This window comes from Mustela putorius, unplaced genomic scaffold (assembly GCF_011764305.1).
Source record: "Mustela putorius furo isolate JIRA1106 unplaced genomic scaffold, ASM1176430v1.1 tig00004007_pilon_pilon_pilon, whole genome shotgun sequence".
Lineage (NCBI taxonomy): Eukaryota > Metazoa > Chordata > Mammalia > Carnivora > Mustelidae > Mustela > Mustela putorius.
Genome location: NW_025422145.1, coordinates 5,387,428 through 5,408,216, shown reverse-complemented (window position 1 = coordinate 5,408,216; position 20,789 = coordinate 5,387,428). Strand labels below are relative to the sequence as shown.

General features: G+C 48.5%; 1 protein-coding gene across 4 annotated transcripts in view; it reads right to left on the bottom strand.

The window, feature by feature from the left end:
* The window catches only part of CPPED1 (calcineurin like phosphoesterase domain containing 1), a 99,567-nt gene extending 78,986 nt beyond the window's left edge, over positions 1 to 20,581 (bottom strand). Inside the window, exons 1-2 of one of the 4 annotated variants that reach the window (XM_045072042.1) lie at positions 20,372 to 20,581; positions 1,303 to 1,521 (exon numbers count right to left, since the gene is read on the bottom strand). In XM_045072042.1, the coding sequence (XP_044927977.1) occupies positions 1,303 to 1,521; positions 20,372 to 20,441 (289 nt within the window). In that variant the 5' untranslated portion in view covers positions 20,442 to 20,581. The remainder of the gene's footprint in view (positions 1 to 1,302; positions 1,522 to 20,371) is intronic. The other 3 variants (XM_045072039.1, XM_045072040.1, XM_045072041.1) reach the window with 3 other exon arrangements.
* Positions 20,582 to 20,789: the final 208 nt, after the last annotated feature.

Sequence of the window (20,789 nt, the reverse complement as noted above, 5' to 3'; positions counted from 1 at the left end):
AGGTCGGAGGGTTCCTCCTGCTCGTTACAGTCACTGGACCTTGGGGACTGTGATTCTGGGCAGCCCCTTTCCCACTCTCACGTTTTCATTTTGGGATTCTTCTGGAGAGGCAGGCTGCCAGAAAAGTGAAGTCATGGGGAAGAATGAATGCACCCCAGCTTACCATAGAGTGCCTCAGCTTCTAAAGGCACTGGAAATCGCAGGACTCAGAGCACAGGCTTACAGGACAGCGTTAGCCAAAGCAAACATGCATGGCCACCGTGGTGTTTTCGGCAATGGTCTTCAGGCCCACTACTGCTCCAAAGGAAGAGACCGCTGGTCCACTAAGGGTGGCCATGGGGGTCTACTGGTCTACTCTACCTCTCTGATGGGCCGGCACAGTTCTACCTGCGTATATGTGGTCACTGGGCGTTACTCCTGCCTGGGGGGAAAGGTATCAGAGGAGGAAACAAAAATGTAAGAGAGTTCTAGAAGGCATCTGTTATCTTTACATTCTATCTCTCTTGAGGGAAATCATCCTGCTCTTTAGACCACACTGCTGTAGACCCCACCCACATCCTGGCTTTAAGAGGCCACATGAGCCAGATAGCTGTCAGTCTGGGACTTTGAATGGACCACCAAGAATAAGGTACTTTCTTTCTGTTGTGGTTTCTGTGAGAAGATGTAAACCTGGAGCTCCCAGGAACCACCACCTAGAGAGAGCCTGTGTAAGAAGGAAGTCGACCCAGAGGAAAGCAGGGCTGAGCGAGAGAAACCAAGTCCTGGTAACAACCTCTGAGCCTCTGGATCCAGCCCTACCTGAAGCCCACCTTTGCCCCTGGATTTTACAGTCCCATAAAGGAACATGCACCTTTAATTTTAAAAAAAATAATAGTAATAATTCAGTTTAAGTTAGATTTCTGTCACTTGCAAATGAAGAAGCACAATTACAGGTGATACTGAAGTATAAGAAGAGAAGAAATAAAAGAACATTACACTTGTGGATATGGTATCTGAAAGAAGTTCAAGTTTGTCCCCTAGAAATAAAGGTGACTTGTGGGAGTCTGTTTCACTTTTCAGAGTTAAGTTCAAATCATCAGAACTGTAGCTGCGCCTAATTACTGTGATTAATCTCGCCAAAATCTAAATGTAAAAATGAGGGTGCATTTTCTGATGTCCATGGATACTCCAGCGGCCATGGAGAGAAGGAATGGGCCATTACTGAACAAAAACATCTCTTAAGAGAAATCCTTTTTCTTTCCCCTGCCCAAATGCAGTCATGACTGGAAGGCGAGAAGGTGACATCAACAGCACGAGTCTTACCTGGCATGGCATGGATGAGGTCCCCACAGAGAACAAAGAACTTGGGTTTGGGCTTCAACTTGTTGATGGCCTCAACAGCTTGCTCAGTGAGACGGATCTCCTGCCCCCACTCGTCACCACCACTGTCACTGTCCCCAGTGGACCAGGCCTTCATTAGTCCAAACTGTGGGTCTGCGCCTTGGATGAAGTAGAACGGGCCTTTCCATTCCCTTTCCTTTTCTTGTAAAAACAAAGAGGGAAGGGGAGAAAAAAAAAAAAAAGGAGAGGGAAGAAATATTATGAAATCTGTCAGGGAAAGCATCCAGGTTATTGTGCAAGTGGATACAATATTTTTCTTAAATTAAGTAGGTCATTTTAATAAGCTGCTCTTCAAACATACCATTTTCCTGTCATAGTCTAGAGGATTGTGATTTATACTAATTATGCCTGGGACCTGGTGATTCCCAAAGGCCAGGAAAGACCACGTGGGCCGCAGCAGCCACACAGCCAAGCTGTTTGTTTAAAACTAGCTGGCCAAAGTGGAGCGCGGAGGCACACCAGCAACGCTGTACGGCGGATAGTAATGCGCAATGATAGGTTTTTAAGAATTAAAAATACCAGAAATTGAAAGCTACCAGAAGTATTATATTTAAATTACTAGGTGAAGTGCTTTCAAATCTTTTATGCCAGGCGTAATGGCACAATTTGCACCGTTTCGGGGGATGTGACAGAATTTTAATTATAAAACTTGGAGCTTGGAAGCTCTGGCTATCTGGTAGGAAAGGCAGTGCCAGAAATGAAATCTTGAAATGAGTTAGTCAACGAGGGGGAAAAAAAAAATCGATGCTAACATTTCAAAGGCTGCATGATGTGGGCTTAAGCGAGGTGTGAGGCAAGGGGGTGGGAGGAAGCGGGAGGGAAGGAAGAGAGAGGCGAGCTTTTATGTTCTTGGAAAGGGCGCTGGATCGCTTGCACCAAAATTATTAGCCTTCCTATGGCCCTTCCCATTGGTTCTGCTAATCCTAAATTCTGTGGGCCTCAGGTCTCTACCCCTCATAGCCTAAAGGACTGCAACCAGGAATGCTTTTGCAAGACTGGAATGGCCACTGGTGGGCATGGAAGCCCTATGGGTGTCAACCAACCACCCCCACCCCACCCCTGGGGATAGCATCCTTTCTTCAAACAGAATCTTCCATGGTAGACCAATGTTGAAAACCAGAGCCTCCTCGGCCTGCGCTGGATCTGAGGACAGAGCAGTCTGAAGACCCAGCCTATAGCCCCTGCATGTAACCACTGAGAAAACGGAGGCCCAGAGAGGGCACATGACTGGCCCAACGGCCACGAGTCATCAGTGGCAGGGACAAACTACCCCACAATTCTGACACTGTTTTCTTCTCTTTAACAAGTTAGTATATTTTGCATGTTAACTGAATCGGCGGCATTTCCTTTGGAAGTCATGAAGATATGACGATTTCCAAAAAGCTCCTTGGAGTCATTTCACGTCTGTGTGCTCAATTCATTCATTGATTCGGGAAGTATTTACTAAGAGCCTACTGTCTGCCAGGGCCCATACGTGGTGCTGACGGTACACATGGCTGGACCTAGACAGACAAGGCCCCTGATCTCCTGGGGCTTAGTCCTCACGGGGGAGAGAGACCGTGCACAAGAAAAGAGCAGGGAATGGTGCCAGAGCACCAGCTCTAGAAGGGGAAGGGAGAACGAACAGCTAATTTCAATGGGACGCACAGGGAAAGCCTCTCCCTGGGGCATGTCACCTACACTGAGATCTCACTGGCAATGAGCCAGTCTAACCTTTCTAGATTTCATCACCACGCTCCCACCCACCATGCCTCACTTGCTGTCATCTTCAAGGGGCTCTCTGGCTTTAGGCCTCCCTTCCTTCTCAATTCCTTTCTCAGAACCTAAAAATGCAAACATACGAACTCCCTGCACATCCTCTACAGAACAAACTGTAATGCAAGTTAAGCCACCAGTTCTGGGTCTGCAGCTCCGACCGTTAGCTGCTCAAAGCCCAACCAATCTGAACTCAGTCCGGACAAGGAGTGCATGACGTCCTGGAGGACGCATCTTAAGGACGGGGATCGAGCGCGATGACGGATGCGAACTCGTATTTATGGAGCCCTCGCTACGCGCGGCAGAAAGACTCGGAGAAGGCCCCGGAGAGCCCTGCATTGCGGTATTCATGTCCTTGCACCATGCCCTCCCCTTGAGCATGGCCTGTACCTAGAGACCTGGTTCTCATAAGCAGGATGCGGTGATGGGATGTCCCTTCAGGGACGAGGCCACACCATGACATGGAAACAACCGAAACGTACCTCGATGGATGCGTGGACAAAGACAATGTGGTGCATCTGGATAATGTCATATTATTCAGGCTTAAAAAGAAGGAAAGCCTGCCATCTGAAATAACATGGGTGAACTCAGAGGGCTGAGCCACAGAAGCCAGCCCCAGAAAAACAAATACTATCTGGTCTCACCCCCATGTGGGTTCTAAAAGAGTGAATAACTCCTAGAAGCAGAGGGTGGAGTGGTGGTTGCCAGGGGCTGGGAGGAGGGGGAAATGGCAGAGGTGATGGTCAAAGGGTACAAAGTTTTATTTCTACAAGATAGAGAAGTTCTGGAGACTTCCTGTCCGCATAACGTCCACGGCTAACAATACTGTACTGTATACTTGAAATTTGCTAAGAAGGTAGAATCTATGTTAAGTGCTCTTACCACACACACAAAATTATAATTATTACAATTATTATATCATAATATAATGATTATTATTATTATTATCAAGGGGTTGCTGAAAACTTTGGGAAGAGATAGGTCTGTTTATGACCTTGACGGCAGTGATGGTTTCCAGGTGTTTACTGATCCCCAAACTCATGGGGCTGAACACATTAAATATTACAGCGTTTTATATGTCAATCATGCTTTAATAAAATAGTTAAAAAGAGAGATAGAGAGATTAGGCTAGAAAAAGACCATGTCTTTCATCTTGCGCGCGCGCTCTCTCTCTCTCTCTCTCTCTCTCAGAGCCCTCTCTCTGGAGGTCAAGGCTGCCGTGCTGTGACTCACCTACTGGAGAGGCCAACATGGATGGTAAGGAACGGAGGCAACAGCCCGTGAAGAACAGAGATACTCCACGCGACAACCAAAAAGGAGCGGAATCCTGCCAACAACAGCGTGAGCAGGCTTGGGAAAGGGCTCTCCCTTAGTCGGGTCATCAGATGAGACCACAGCCCCAGCTGACGCTGTGCCTGAACCCAGTGGGAGACCCTACAGCAAAAAGATCCTGCCAGGCAGGACTCAGATCTGTACAGAACCTGTGAGATAGCCGTTTCCAGCTGTCAAGTTTCAGGGAACTCTGCTACAAAGTAATAACTGATACTCAGAGATCGGGCATTAAAGATAGAGAGTCAGCAAGACTTCTACAAGAGTTGAAGGCCGGTGTCATGAAAAAAAAAAAAAAACAAACAAACAGGACTCCAATTTGTGTTTTACATTTAATTGTTAGCATTATTCATTTATTTTACTTGCATAATAACCTTTTTACACTGGAAGCTTTTAGCAACATTCTTATTTCTGAGGCAGTGTGCAGAGCTACTTAAACCAGGTAAATTAATCAGAACCAGATCAGGGAGGTGATCGTCACTCCAAGGTTGGCACGTAAACCAATCTTCTATGACCAACAGAATTTATGAATCGTTTTCCATGGCAAACATTTTAACGAATATAGCTCCCTACAACAAACAGTCATCGTCTCAAAAAGTCAATAGTCCTTGGGGGTATTAAAATAAATCTTTCCTTATTATTTGTTCACTTAGTAAAATCTTAAGACAGAATCTCAATTTTATGATGACAGGGTACAAAATAAATAGATTTGACCTGAAATAAATGCCAGCTCACATATCACTATTCCGCCTGCCCTATCTATGTCGTTAAGAGCAAGGTGCTGACTTGGAGCCCAGCCTTCTCAAGAGCACCTGGGTCCTCTTAAAATTCTGCTACAGAAGCTCGTGGTCTTCAGTCTCATCTTAGTATTAATCAAGGCTGAATTACGGGTATTTGAGACTTCTGGTGCTGAGCTGCAGAGGGAGGAATCTTCTGTAAATGTACACCTCCCCCATCCCTCAAAATATTATGAAAGCGAATGCTTAACCACGCTTGCCTTACACTATTTTGCCCAAGTCCAGAGTCGCAGCCAGGGTAGGTCACAGGCATTAGATGACACCTGTGAGAGCCAGGGAGACCTTGCTGTGCCTTCCCCTGCAGGACGGAGCATGCATCTGATCCTGGCACAGGCCAGCTTTCTTTAGGCTCCCTGAGAACACGGTTCTGGCCCTTGGGAGTCACAGAAGTTCAGAATGCTGAGGTCACTCCCAAAGCACCCCAATACACAATCACAGCATTTTTTATTATGGAAAATCAGAAAGACACCTGGGCATCCAGCAAGCTTTTTTGTTTGTTTTTATCTTCCTAGTCGAAGAACTTAACTATGGGACTGCTTGGTTGAATGGCAAAGGCCTGATAACCCCCCAGAAATGAGCAGAAGTGTTGGAAGTGGAGGCTAAGGGAGAAGCTGCATATGACAGGAGGGCATCAGTGAAGCCCACTGCACTGGGAGGAGTGGGGCTGGGTCTACAGCTTAGGCCTCAAGGTGTGGCCTCTGGCCCAGCATCAGCATCAGCATCACCACCTGCGAGCTTGCTCGAGAGGCAGCATCTCAAGCCCAGCCCAGACCTACTGAGGCACAGTCTGCATTCTAACAGATGCCCACATGATCGGTATGCAAATCCAAGTTTGAAAAGCACTGACCTATAAATAATCAAGGAACTGCTTAAATGGGTTTGATCAGAAACAGGTGCAAAGTGATTCTTGTTTCCCTAAATTAAAATAATGGCTTGGAGGACTTGTTGTTTTGCATATGTTCCTACTGATGTTTGGGAGGGGGGGGGGAGTTCGGTTTTATTTTTGTTTTGTGTATGTTCAGATTCATTTTTAGGTCCCTGTCTGTGTCCAGCCCCGTAATTTGCAAAACTGATAAAAGAACACAGTCAGGGACCCTAACTGGTGATATGATAAGGCCAAGGTCAAATTCTGAGATAAACCAAGTACTTGCAGAATGAATGCATTAAAGCTTCAAGTGAGGTTGATGAAATGAAGACCTCATTTCTGACCTACATGGAACAAAACAAGACTATGATCTTTTGAAACATTTGACACAAACTTCCGTTAATGTCTACAGAGTACGCACTATTAATACCTCGTTAATACATCATAAAGCCTGCAGGTATTTCACGAAAACACCTTCAGTCTTCTATAAATAAGAATGTCCACAGTGAATTGAATTTTTTCAATGTTAATTTTTGTAACAAATTCCCAGGATGGCGTGTTAGCAATCTATTGCTATACAACAAATGAACACACATGTAGTAGCTTGAAACAATACACGCTGACAATCTCAGAGTCTGAGGGTTGGGGATGTTGAGTGACTCAGCCAGGTTCTCTGCTCCTGGTCTCTCCCAAGCCCCAAGGAAAGTGTCCACCAGTGCTGAGGTTGCACAGGAAAACTCCCAGGGGGCAGGATCTGCTTTCCCAAGCTCACTTAACAGGGCTGTTGACGAGGTTCCTCACTAGCTGTGGACCAGGAGCTACCCTCAGTTCCTTGCCATGTGGGCCTCTCCAACAGGGCATCTCGTAACATGGAAACCTGCTTCATCAAAGCCAGCAAGGGAGAGTGTCCGCTAGCAAACATGGTAATGGAAGTGATATCCCATTGCTCTGCTGTGTTCTGTTCACTATAATCGAGTTGGTAGGCCAACCCACGCTCAAAACAGCAGAAGATCACCCACGCCATGGATACTAGTAGGCGGGGATCACCGGGACCATCTGCGAGTCTGTCTGCCACGGAGCGTGCTATGAAAGAAGGCCTAGCATCTCATCCTTAACCACACCACTTACAACTGGCCCTCCCGGACTGAGCCGAGCGAGCCCACTGATTACTGCCCGTCCCAGGGAGGCTGAAGGCTTACCTTATGGAAGCCAGCCTTTTCCCACTACACCACTGGACATTTTCAGTGTGGGAGGGATTTGCAGAATGACTAAACCCCTTATTTAATCAAAAGGGGATACCGAGGCCTGACTAGGGATCTTAGTTATACTCAAGTTCAAGATCACACAGTTACTGAGCAGAGGCTTCTACTGTTCAGAATCTCCATGCTGGGGGCTGGCCTGGAGGGGAGAGAGCCATCAAGGAGACAGAATGTGCCTCGGGCCCGCCTGCAAGTTGTCCACCGCCATAAAGACATTTTTATCTCCAAAAGGTTTCCTTCGAATGGAACATCTTGGTAAATAAGAAGATTGTACACAAAGATAACGCTGGCAAGGCCCAGAGCTTTTCCCCAGAAGGCTGTGATGCTCCCAGTCCCTGCCAACAGCACCGGGCTGACTCAGGGGACAGGCGAGAGCCCAGAACACCCGCCTTCTATGGGATGCCAACTGGTGATCCTCTCCAGAAATTTCACATTCCAGGCCTCTGGCTGCGGTCTGGCCAGCAGGGGTGTTTTGTTTGGCCCACATAATGGTTCTAAAATTTTGAATTTGTTGCCAACATTTTAAATTCATTAGTTTCATACAGATACCTGGTTTTCTGGATTCTCCTGGAGAATCCAGCCAAACCAGGCCCAGTTGGAGGATGCTGATTGGCTGTGCCGAGCACCAGCTGCTCCTCGAAGGGGGCATGTGATCTCAAATTCACCGTGATCCGCGACTGGTCCCATGCACCATGGGACCCTGTGGACATGTGCGGTGACAAGCAATATCTATGGTAGTGCTTCCATTTTGCTTCCAGAAGAAGAAACTCAGCAAGGTCAAGGTTAAATATCCTGCTTGAGGTCTAACAAGTCCTGAAGGGCAGAACCAGGCCTATTATTCCCCAGAGCCCTGACCCTCAGGGCAGGTGGTCACAGGTGAGACTGTAGAGAAGACCTATCTAGCTAGGACTGTCCAAATGATGTCAGATATATATTATATATATAATATATATGGTCTATCTGTATTTATTGTAAATATTATTTATTATATTATCATACATATTGAATTATGGTAATTTATTAACCATAGTCTGAATCAAATTTTAAAATTTAGCTTTTAAAAATTTAAATCAGGAGCGCCTGGCTGGCTCAGTCAATTAAGCATCTGCCTTCGGTCATGATCCCATCAGGTCACGATGTGCATCAGTGCATCAGGTCATGATCCCAGTGTCCTGGGATGGAGCCCCACGCAAGCCTCCAGCCTCAAGCCCTGCTGAGCCTCACATCTCCCTGCTCAGCGGGGAGTCTGCTTCTCCCTCCCCCTGCTTTTGTACTCTCACTCGCTTGTGCTCTCTCTCTTTTCTCCCTCTCAATAAATAAAATCTTCAAAAAATTTGTTTAAATAAAAATAAAAATTTAAACCAATTTTAAAATATTTTTATAAAAAAAAAATTGGCCTTAGAAATCTGATTCAGGGGGCGCCTGGGTGGCTCAGTGGGTTAGGCCTCTGCCTTTGGCTCAGGTCATGGTCTCAGGGTTCTGGGATCGAGCCCCGCATCAGCACTCTGCTCAGTGGGGAGTCTGCTTCCCCCTCTCTCTCTGCCTGCCTCTCTGCCTTCTTGTGATTTCTCTCTCTGTCAAATAAATAAATAAAATCTTAAAAAAAAAAAAAAAAGAAAAGGAAAGGAAAAAGAATCTGATTCAGCCCTTGTATAGAAAGTATCAGGATCTGGCCACTTGCAGATTTCTGCTAACTGAGAGAGACTGTCATAGAAACCATCTTTCAACACTGAGGAATAAAAAGACAGTGGATTTGGGTGGTATTAAACCACAGACAGTAAAGGCCCGTGAGTCTTCTTTTAGCATTTACTGGGTACAAAGCAACTATACACAGAGAAGAATCTTAAAAACCTTTAAAAACTCACACGCCTTGCTACTAATCCTTCCTGCGAGACTGTTTATGTGCTGATATCCTGCCCGAAAGACAGAGGTTCGGATGACAACTGTTCTTTGCAGTTCACATCGGGAACTACCTGTTTTCGGAAATCTGTCTCTGTCAATACATTGCCTCTCTCTTATTTTTCTTACACCTTTCAGGCATATCCGTCCCCCTCAATGAAAGCTGACTTCTTACCATAGACCAAGAATTGGAAATTTCATTGATCCTTTTGCTATTACCAGTTAATCGATGGCTAATTGTAATCAATGCGCCCCCCACAAGCAAATGAGTCACTGTTTTCATCACGCAACCAGAAAAAGGCCTACGCGAGTCCGTCATGCCATTAATTTCCACCCAATACTGGGACAGCTTGTGCTCTCCTGGTGCGCCAAACCGGTTCCTGCACAGGCTACCTCAAACGGCTCAAGGTGCGAAACAATGATAAATGGCTCTCAGTTTAATTCTCATAAAGCAAAGTCTCATTTCCTAAATCTCGTCTGCGCTTCGGAAGATACTGGTTAAGAAGTCAGATGAGCAAGCAGTCTGCCAAACCAGGCCCCATCACTACAACCGCACGTCGCTACACTGTTTAAAGTTCAGTGTTTGGGCTCCTGTTGACGTCTCTGACTCAAAATCAGGCAGGAATTGGGACTGGTGGGTCCACATGCCTCCATGTGACTAGAAGGGCACAGAAACGACTGAAACTCCAGCAGCGGTCCCCTCTTCCCTCATTCAGCGAGCTTGTTCTGAGCACCCGCCATGTGACAGGGCCCGCCCTCGTCACTGGACACTTGACAGTGAGCAAAGCCACAGGTCCCATTCCTTAAGATCTCACACAACAGTGGGGAGATGGATGATGAACAGCTCAACCCCTAAGCTGGCCGCACACTATGCTCGTTACCACCGCGGTAGCAATCACAGCGATCACGGACAGGGTGACAGGTGGGTGGGAGCTGGCAATGGACAGAGCCGTGAGGCGACATGAGAGCCAGGCACAGAGTGGCTGTGGGGACGCTCCCCAGGCAGAGCGCACAGCAAGGACAGGACCCTGCCTCCAGAGGCAAGCGGGAATGGAGGGCAGAGGAGAGATCAGCCTGGCACATGTGGGCTTGAGGAAGACCTAAAGTCTCCATCTCCCAAAGCCCTCATGGGGTCCCAGGGCAGCCTCAACTCTGAAGCTTGCAGGCCAGGCTCCAATCCCATGTCCCCCGCTTTACGAACCATGTGACATGACCAGGTTAAGAATTCTTAACCTCTCGGGGTGTCAGTGTCCTCATCCGTAAAGTAAGAGGAACACGGCTACCCCAAGAAGGGCTGCTATGACCAATGACTGAGCGCAGACACATAAAGCATTTACACGCCATAAGCACACTTGTAAGCAGTCAAGCCTGATCTTCTAGGATCGGAACTCTCACTTACGGTAACTCCTACCCCTGTCTGAGCAGAGACGAAGCCACCAAAACCTTTCCCATTTATTTAATCCGCACCACTCACAGGGCATGCAGAAAATACTAGATGATACAGACACAGGCACACGAACACACACAATTACAGGCTTCCGTTCTGACATCCTTCCGTTCACATACTGGGGCGACTGCTTTGGATAGAGAACGGCGAAGACGGGGAGCCTTTCAGCTCCTGGGAGGCTTCCTGGCTCAAGGGCAAATGCCAACGAAATGGGATTTTTGCGGTTTCTCCCAGGAGCCATCTGCCCAGTGAATCACGATCTCAGTGTCTTCAGCACTTCCCCTCATCTCCTCCAGGGACTAATCTTATTTTAGGGGTTAAAAACAACAACAACAGTAGCAAAGCAATCCTCACCACTCTGGGACCCTTTCTGGTCCAACCATCCAAAAGTCCTGACCCTAAAGCTGCCAGATCTTATGCCCCATTTAATAGTGCCATTCCAGCTGCCCAGGGCTGGAGTGGTGGGGGTGGGGTAGGGAGGGCGGTCATGACAGCTAAGGGGTGCCAGGCTTCTTTCTGGGGTAATGAAAATGTCCTAAAAGCGACTGTGGTGACGGTTGCCCAATTCTGTGAACAGATAAAGTGCCACTGAATTGTACCCTGTAAAAGGGTGAACTGTATGGTGTGTGAAGCTGTTTTTAAAAAAAAAAAAAAAAATAGTGCCCTTCAGGGCCGCCTCCTCCCCCCAAATAATTAACTTCGACAGCAAGAGCCTCAGAGTCTCCATACTGCTTTCCCTAAGTAGCAAACTGAATTCATCCAACCTCTCTTTTCTTTGCCTAAATGCATCCAAAGGTGGTTTGTGAGACGCACAAAAGCTTCTGAGTCATAGCTTGGCGGCCACACTTGCCATTCGGGGATAAAGGACCTGCCAAAATCGTTATCTGCAACCCTTCAGAGAAGGAGCAAAGTAGACAGGCCAGGGCTCCTTGGCCAGGTGGCTTTCAGCATCACCAGCTTTGCCCGATGCTATTCTAGACAACAGCAGCGGTGGGGGGGTGCGGCGCGCGGAGGGGAGAAACACACACATTTCCTGAAACTCTCTCTTGCTTTTCCAAAGCAGAACTCCATTTGGGGTTTGTCTTTTTGGGGTGGATGCTCGCTATGACTTGTTTCCCACCATTAGCCATGCTCCCCTGCCAAGACAGCAGATGGCTGCTGGCCCAGATGGTGCTTCGGGGAGAAGTGGAAGAAGGTGCTGTCTCTGGGCAGAGGTGCCCTGCAGGTACTAGGCTGGGCTAACAGAGACCCTGCATGCAAGGAGAAGGCCCCCCTCCCCCCTTCCCCCTCCCCAGGGCAGATGTGGCCCGGAGAGGGTACCCATCTGGTAACAAGAACCTCTTTTCACAGACACCTCTGAGCAGTGCGTGAACCCCGGGGTAGTTTGCAAGGGATCCTACGGATGGATTCAATACCTTGGTTTCTGTTTTGTTTTGTCCCGAGGCTTCATGGTGTATGCAATGGGTTAGGCAGATACCGAAATGGGATCACATTTACTCATTTCTTTCTATAACAAATGGCCACTGAGTGACAACCCCTGCCAGACGCTGTCCTAGGGGTGGGCTTCCTGCCCTCCAGGCATTCATAGTCTGGAGTCACGAAAAGGCATAAAAGTCACAGGAATAAATACACAACTACAAACTATAGTAAGGGTCGTAAAGGAAGAATGAGCGAAGGGAGTTAAGTAACAAGGGCCCTAATTGTGAATGGGAAGATGAGCATGGGTTTCTTCTAAAATGCTCCCTGAGGAATGAGAGACTAGAGAGAGAGAGAGAAAGAGAAAGAGAAAAGCCACGTCAAAGGAATGATGGGCCCAACTTCTGTCTCAAAGAGATGGCTCTGGATGCTGTCCTGGGAACAGATCCAGAAGGCTGCTGGGACTGTCCAGGTCAGAGATGCAGGTGGCTGGGGGGTCACAGTGGCGGGGGCTGGGAAGGGGACTGATGGCCAAAACCCAGGTGAGCTCTGGAGGTTGAGAGGAGGTGGCTGTGGGAAGAAAGGGAGGAGGAGAGGTCTGGGTGGACTCCTGGGCTTCTGGCTGAACAGGAGTTGGGGGGAGACAGGACGAGGAGCAGACTGGGAAGAAGAAGAAGAGTTCCGTCCTATTCCAGTATGTTCCGGTGGCAAGGTCAAAGGGCCAGGAGCCAGAAGAGCTGCGCTCCCTTCTTGGCCCTCCCGCCCAAGTGTGACCAACTGTCTAGACGCCCTCACGTCAATGAAGCCACCATCTTCACCATGGCTGCATCTCTCTTTTTTTTTTTTTGGTAATTTTTTTTATTATGTTATGTTCGTCGCCTTGCAGTACATCGTTAGTTTCTGAGGTGGTGTCCCATGACTCACTGTTTGCATGTAACACCCAGCGCTCCGCGCAATCCGTGCCTTCCTTACTACCCACCACCGGGCTCGCCCATCGCCCTGCCTCTCTCCCCTCCGAAACCCTCAGTGTGTTTCTTGGACTCCACAGCCTCTTATGGTTCGTCTCCCCCTCCGGTTTCTCCTGCTTCATTTTTCCCTTCTTTCTCCTACTGTCCTCTGTGCTATTCTTTATGCTCCACAAGTAAGTGAAACCATAGGATAACTGACTCTCTCTGCTTGACTTATTTCCCTCAGCATCATCTCCTCCAGTCCCGTCCATGCTGATGCAAAAGTTGAGCATCCATCCCTCCTGATGGCTGAGTAATAGTCCATTGTATTTACCCTAAAGATACAGATGTAGTGAAAAGAAGGGACACGTGCACCCCAATGTTCATATCAGCAATGTCCACGATAGCCAAACTGTGCAAGAAGCCGAGATGCCCTTCAACAGACGAATGGATGAAGATACGGTCCATGTATACAAAGGAGTATTACTCAGCCAGCAGAAAGGATGAAAACCCACCATTTGCATCGACACGGATGGAGATGAGGCCAAGTGAAATAAGTCAAACCACGGATGCACCTTAGACAACTCGAGCCAACACTCTGCCTTCATTTTACAAATGAGGAAGGACCTCCGGCATTAACGTGACTAGGTTTTTTTTTTTCCTTTTTCTTTTAAACAAGTACCTGGGGACTTTGGGCATTCTTTCCCTCAACAAATATTTCCTGACTGTCTGGCTACCTATCAGACCTGGTCCTGAGAGAGGCTGACAGTGGTTCTCGGGCTCCCGGAGGCTCCGGTTGCCAGGGCCCCATGCTATCGCCTGTAACTAATTGGGAGGGCTTGGCAAAGTGAAAAATCCTATGCTTCACAAATAAAAAAAGCTGCCAGTTAGTCCTCTCTGTGAAAGAGACATTCTCTTAACAAACCTTCAGATCCACCAACGCTCTCCATGCCCTCTGCAAAGGCATGGACTGTCACCCGAGGTCCCTCAAGGGTTCTGTTCTGCACATCCATCAGAAGTTGTCCCCGAACCTGTTCATGCTAGCGCTTATTTTTAAATCAATCAGTTAAACATGTAAACCAGGGAAATATGAATTGTAAAAAGGGCTGCTTCCGATAAAAACTAAGACAGACCCTTCAGGAACACTCAATAAAAGGCAAGCTCGTGAAAATAAAGTACTATTGAATTAGGTGTTGTGGAGACAAGCGTAAAAGATTAGAGGGAAAAGCAAGTATAAACCTAAAATTCTTTACCCGGGAGTGCTTTCCAAGTGATTTTTAACTGACTACTCCATTGGAAAAAACCCAAACTGGAAAGGATTCATTATGGGTGCTGTTTATGCAAGAAAGGCTCCATGGCAGGCCCATCTGTAAACCCAATACTCCAAGACAAGTCCTTGGCCCGACCTCAAAAGAATGGTAAATGAATGTACATTTATCGTTTACATTAAAAGGAAATGTTAAAAGAATGTGTAATTTTTTTTTAATTCCCTTCTTTGGCTAATTTTTTTCTAGTCATTGACCAACTACAGGTTTCTACTGTAGTATAAAAAAAAGAGTGTTTTTTCTAATAATTAGACCCTTACCCCATACCATACATAAAAATTAATTCAATATGGACCTAGACCTAAATGTTACGAGCTTAAACTAGAACACTCTTCGAAGAAATGCAAAAGTCAATCTTCACAATTTGTGAAGGTTAGGCAAAGGTTTCTTAGGACATTAAAAGTGCAAGTGATAAAAGAAAAATGTGGTAATCTGGACTTCATCAAAATTAAAAATCCTGGTGCTGCACGGGATATTATCAAGCAAAGAAAAGGAGAATCCACAGAACAGGAGAAAATATTTGCAAACCATGGATTTGATAAGGGATCTGTATCCAGTATATATAAAGAACTCTTAACAACTCAATAAAAACACGACCCAATTAGAATTGGGGCAAAGGACCTGAAAAAGATATTTCTTCAAAGACATACAAAGGGCCAGTGGGCACATGAAAAGATGTTCAACTTCATTAGCCTTTAAGAAAATGCAAATCAATACCACAATGAGATACCAATTCACACACATATGGTTGGCTATAATCAAAAAGACAGATGATAAGTGGTAAGTGTTGGCGGGGACAGAGAGAAACGTGGACCCACGTACCCGAGTGGTGGTAAAATGGTGCAGCTGCTTTGGAAAACAGTTTGGAAGTTCCTCAAAATGTCAAACGTAGTTACTTATACGATCCAGCAACTCCAACGTCACGTGTCTACCCCAGAGAAATGATACGTATGTCCATGCAAAGATCTGCATGTGGAGGTCCATAACAGCTTTATTCTTAATAGCCAGTGTCCAAGTTGGGGAACGTCTGCCAAAGTCCAAAAGTGCATCAATGGGTGAATGGATGAACAAGATGTGGTTTCCTGTACCATGGAATACCACTCAGTAAAAAGAACAGAGTGCGATTATCCACTACGACAGGAGAGACTCTTGAAAAGATGATGTTCCCGGAAAGAAGCCAGGCACAAAAGACCACAGATTATGGGATTCCGTTTATACGAAATGTCCAGAAAAGGCAAAGCCATGGAGGTAAACTAGAAGTTGCCTGTGTAGGGAGTGGAGACAGAACAGACTGCAAATGGGCACGAGGTTTCTTTTTGGGGGGGAGACAAAGGTTCTAAAATCCCAACACTGTACGACTCTGCAAATTGATTAAAAATCACTGAACTGTGAACTTAAAATGAGTGAATATTATGGTACCTCCATAAAGTTATAAAATAGAGAAAGGCCAAAAAAAATAAATAAATAAAGGGCGCTCAAAAATAAAAGTTGTCTTTTGGAAATGTTAGGACAGGAACGTTTTATATGCTAATTTTGACCGATGATGATGGTGATATTGAGGTGGGGTAAGTAATCAAAATTCTTGTTTTGGTCACAGAAGCCCTTCTCATGTAAGAGATGATTGGTGTGGCCTAACTATACCGCATAATTAAAAGCATTTATTTCATTTTCATTTTCTTCACTGATCTGTTGCAATTTTTCAAACTATAGTATTTTCAACCCCGTTCAGACCTGGATACACATTTGCAGGTCTACTATGTCTAGAAGAGTTCTTAGGTGAAACCTGGAAGAGATAGGGCAAGTTTCTTTTTTTTGTTTTTGGAAACTCCAATTATTTTCTGCCACGTGAGAGGGTTTCCAGAGGGGACTGAGAAATATTCAGGTTTGGCGAAATCTCTGAAACAGCTTCAGAGATTTAAAACGTCCAGGGAAATCATCTTTTTAAGAAAACCACCAAAGAGCCCTATTCCTCAAGGGGGAAAATATTCTGGTAGTAAAATGAAAACTGGAAAAAAGAACAGTTTAGGACCCAAAAACAAATTTTAAAAAGGTCAATTTTTGGGGGGCGCCTGGGTGGCTCAGTGGGTTAAGCTGCTGCCTTCGGCTCAGGTCATGATCTCAGGGTCCTGGGATCAAGTCCCACATTGGGCTCTCTGCTCAGCAGGGGGCCTGCTTCCCTTCCTCTCTGCCTGCCTCTCTGCCTACTTGTGATCTCTCTCTGTCAAATAAATAAATAAAATCTTAAAAAAAAAATTATCTTATAAAAAGGTTAATTTTTGATGCCTATTTTACCTTGATATTTCTCCTTTTTTAGAATTTCTTCAAAACAGATGTTGCCAACTTTTTAGAAAAACAATTATTTGCTGGGAGAAAGTAGTCTTGATTAGGGTATGTGTCAAGGAAATATAATTATCAATTTGCCTAATTAAAATGAGTATCTGAACATGCCTGAGGAATGTGAACCCTCTCAAATGAGACAAGTACAACTCACTCTGTGTAAGTGTGTGCAGACGGATCCTCACTGACGGTGCTAACAGAGGACGGATGACTAAGGATACTGAAGAAGTACAATGCAGTCCTGCCACTGCCATCCGTCCCCGGGGGGGACACGGTCTTAGGGTGTTCATACCACCCACTGGATGTCTGTGTGCCCCCCGAATTCTTACGCTGAAACCTAGACCCCAATGTGATATGTGGTGTTGGTGAAACCAGGAAGGCTTCGTGGTGAGAAGAAGTAATGCCTCCTGGAAGAGACCCCCGAGAGCTCCCTCCCCGCTCCCCCCGTGGGAGGGCAGAGCAAGAAGCGGTCTTCTGTGAACCAGGCAGCTCTGCACCCCACACGCCTGCCACGGGCGCCTTGATCTTGGACGTCCAGCCTCCAGAACTGTGAGAAGGGTCTGCGGTCTATAACCCACCCGGGGCGTGGGCTCGGTTACAGCAGCCGCAACAGACTCAGCACTCTTCCCTTCACCTGCCAGGCTTCCCTTGAGGAACAAACTTTCAATACTTCAGGAGGGGGCTTCGAGGAGCCAGTGTATGAGGGTTATCACGGCTGTCATTTTGGGCTCTGCTGCTCCAGTTAACCAAACCCGACCGGCAGTGTGTATTTCAGCGAGAGACCGGCAAAGGCCAGTGGCTTCCCTTTCTCTCCCGGCCCGGCCTCTAGAGCCACCCTCCCAGCTCCAGCGCATTCACCTTCCCACAGGGCCGGGCCTGGCAGTGGACCCTCTACAAGCAGCTCTCAAAGCTGCCAGTGATGCCCACGGGAGACGCGCCCACGGGAGACGCACCCTTGACGACAACCAGGTGAGGGCAATGGAGGCACCTTGGCAGTGGACTAGGGCTTCAGCACCCAGAGACATGAACCCACCTGACTGGGTGTTCTAAGCTCGACCCGCCAAGGCAGGGCCTCTAAAATGTTGCCCTGCGCTAAATGGCCCACACCACGCATTCCTGCTGGGGACAATCCTCCCAGAAAGGAGACCTGGTGTGGGCCCCACTGCTAAGGGAAGTCCAAGGTCACCTTCCCTCTTATCTCAGCAGGGGAAGCCTCCAGTCCTTAGATCTTCCCAGTCTCTCTCCCCACCTCCCTGTTCTTGTCCAGGAGAGTTACTCTCCTACTCTCTGGACCCCCTGGCAGACCTGTCGCAACTCCAGGGGGTTCAGAAGCTTTGACACCCCCCGTATCCCTCCCTATAATCTCCATCAGAAGCCCTCCCCACAATCCCCCGCACCTCCGGTTACCCCAAGTGAACAACGCGGGGCATGGTAATGTTGCTTCAAGGCAAGTCTTTGGGCTCTAGCTGGCAACCAGATTGCACCCCAAATTCCTCCGATGTAGAAAGGCTTTTGCGGTCACTGCCGCCGCTAGACGATTCCTTCCAAAATGGAAATCGGATCTGGGTCCTGGTTTCCTCACGCATGCACCTTAAAACTCTTCCATACTCTTAAAGAGACAAAACTCCTCAATTACTCCCCCCACCGGCCCCCCCATCCTTCCCCTTCCCAACCCACCCAGCTGCAGACTTTGACACATGTTCCACCCACCCACTGTCCACAGCGCTCTTTCCTCCCTTCAGGGCCTCATGACCTCCTCACGCTCATGCTTCACCACCAGATAACACACCCCTTCCTCGGGGAAGCTACTCTGCATATCCAGCAACAGAAGGTTTACAGGAGAGTATCGCCCAGGAGAACTAGAGCTACTTACATCAATACAGATAAATCTCAAAAACCTCATGCTGGGGGAAAAAGAAAAAAAGTCCTATTAAAATTTTTAAAGAAAATGGGCACTACTGCAGACTGTATTTTCCAAAATCTGCCACAGCTATATTTCTGGGCTCCCACAGGCTCTCCCAGAGCCCTGCCACTCCCCACCAAGAGCTGCAGAGAGAGAAAAGAAGGAGGTCTTAGGACAGAGACCTTGAGGAGGAACCTGCTTCTTACATTAGGCTAGCCACGGAAAAGGACAACGCGGCCAGGGACCGAACTTTAACTAGGGTTGGAAGGTCGAGACAGGGCAGGGCCCTATCAGCCCAACGATCAGCTATAGGAGCTGAGGAAAAAGAAAGGCCTTGGAGATGGGGTGCCTGGGTGGCTCAGTGGGTTAAAGCCTCTGCCTTCGGCTCAGGTCGTGATCCCAGCGTCCTGGGATCGAGCCCTGCATCGGGCTCTCTGCTCCGCGGGGAGCCTGCTTCCTCCTCTCTCTCTGCCTGCCTCTCTGCCTACTTGTGATCTCTGTCAAATAAATAAATAAAATCTTAAAAAAAAAAAAAAAGGCCTTGGAGAAAACCAGCGTGGCAGGAAAACAGGGCAAAGGGCAGGATGGATGGTAGGTGTGAAGCAAGCAAGGTGAGCAGGAGCCAGATCGTGCAGGGCCTCTGGGGGATGTCCCTGGGGGGCACTGCTGAGTGCCTGGGAGGGAATCTTTACTCCAGGCAGCAGCAAAAAGCCAGGGAGGATCCAGAAACCTCTTCACTTAGGGCTGGGCGGCTAACCTTCATTTAGCCCATGCCGGGCACTGGGTTAGAAAAATCCTTTTTTTTTTTTTTTTTAAGATTTTATTTATTATTGGAAGAACAGAGATCACAAGCAGGCAGAGAGGTAGGCAGAGAGAGAGAAAAGTGGGGAAGCAGGGTCCCGGCTGAGCAGAGAGCCGGATGTGGGGCTCGATCCCAGGACCCTGAGATCATGACCTGAGCCGAAGGCAGAGGCTTAACCCACTGAGCCACCCAGGTGCCCCTAGAAAAAATCCTTTTAAGCTGTTCACGCTTCCCCCGGAGGAAAACAAAAAAAACCAACCAACCCCACAACACTTTTACCACGGGGCGGACGAGAGCCAAACCCCAAGCACTGAACTCTGACCCGGGCCAGGCTGCCCTCCCGCCCCGCTGTCCCGATGGGCACAGGGCGCATTCCGGGGGGGGGGGGGGATGACCCCACTTGCTGGAAGTAAGCGGGCCCGGGGAGTAGAAAACACATCCCGGGGAGCCACGGCCAGAAAAACAGCCGCACGTCACACGCGGCGAGCGCCGAGGAGCGCCGCACACAAGATCACGGTCTGTGTCTCCCCCGCGGGCCGGTGGGGAAACTGAGGCCGAGCCCTGCCAAGTCACGTGCCCAAGGCAGGGCTAGGAAAGCACGTCTAACTACGCAGCCCAGGCTCCTCTAAAGCACCTTTGCGGCCTGACTCCTCTCTCAGACAAGGCAGGTCCCGGCCACCGAGGCCCCCACCGCCAACTCTCAACAGCGTCCCCTCGAAGCCCGAAGCGCGGGCGGTGAGGCCGCTATTGCGGTCCCCGCGGTCCCCATCCCCACCCCCATCCCACCCCCCGGTGCAGCCCCCGAAGCGGTCCGGCTGGAGGCGCGCGCGCCCCCAGACCGACGGTTCCCCCTGCGGAAGGTTCCGCAGCCTTCAAGTCATCCCCTCCCCGAGCGACAGGCCGGCAGTACCTGAGAGAAACGCGTCTAGGGTCCTGCCCCTGGCTCGGCGGAAAACACCCCCCGCCTCCGCAGCCGACATGGCGAGCGAGTTTCTGCCTCCCGTGGAACGGAGCGGCTGGACGCCACACGGCCCAACCGCCGGGCCTGTCCTGCCCCCCCTCGGGGCGGCGCCCTCTGCTCAGGGCGGGGCGGCAGGGCCGGCGCGCGGGGCTCGGCCGCTCGGGGCGCCGCTGGTGCTGCCTGAGCGGGGCGGAAGCGTGAGCGGCCCCTCTGGGATCGATTGGGGCGCCTGGCCAGTGGAGGCGCCTAGACTGGGGCCCACGTGCATCCGCAGGAGGGGTGCTTTGGGGCTCAGGCTGGGGGTCCCTTTCTTTCCCCCCGGGTAGCCTTGTCAGATCCCATAAATAAAAATACAGGACACTCCGTT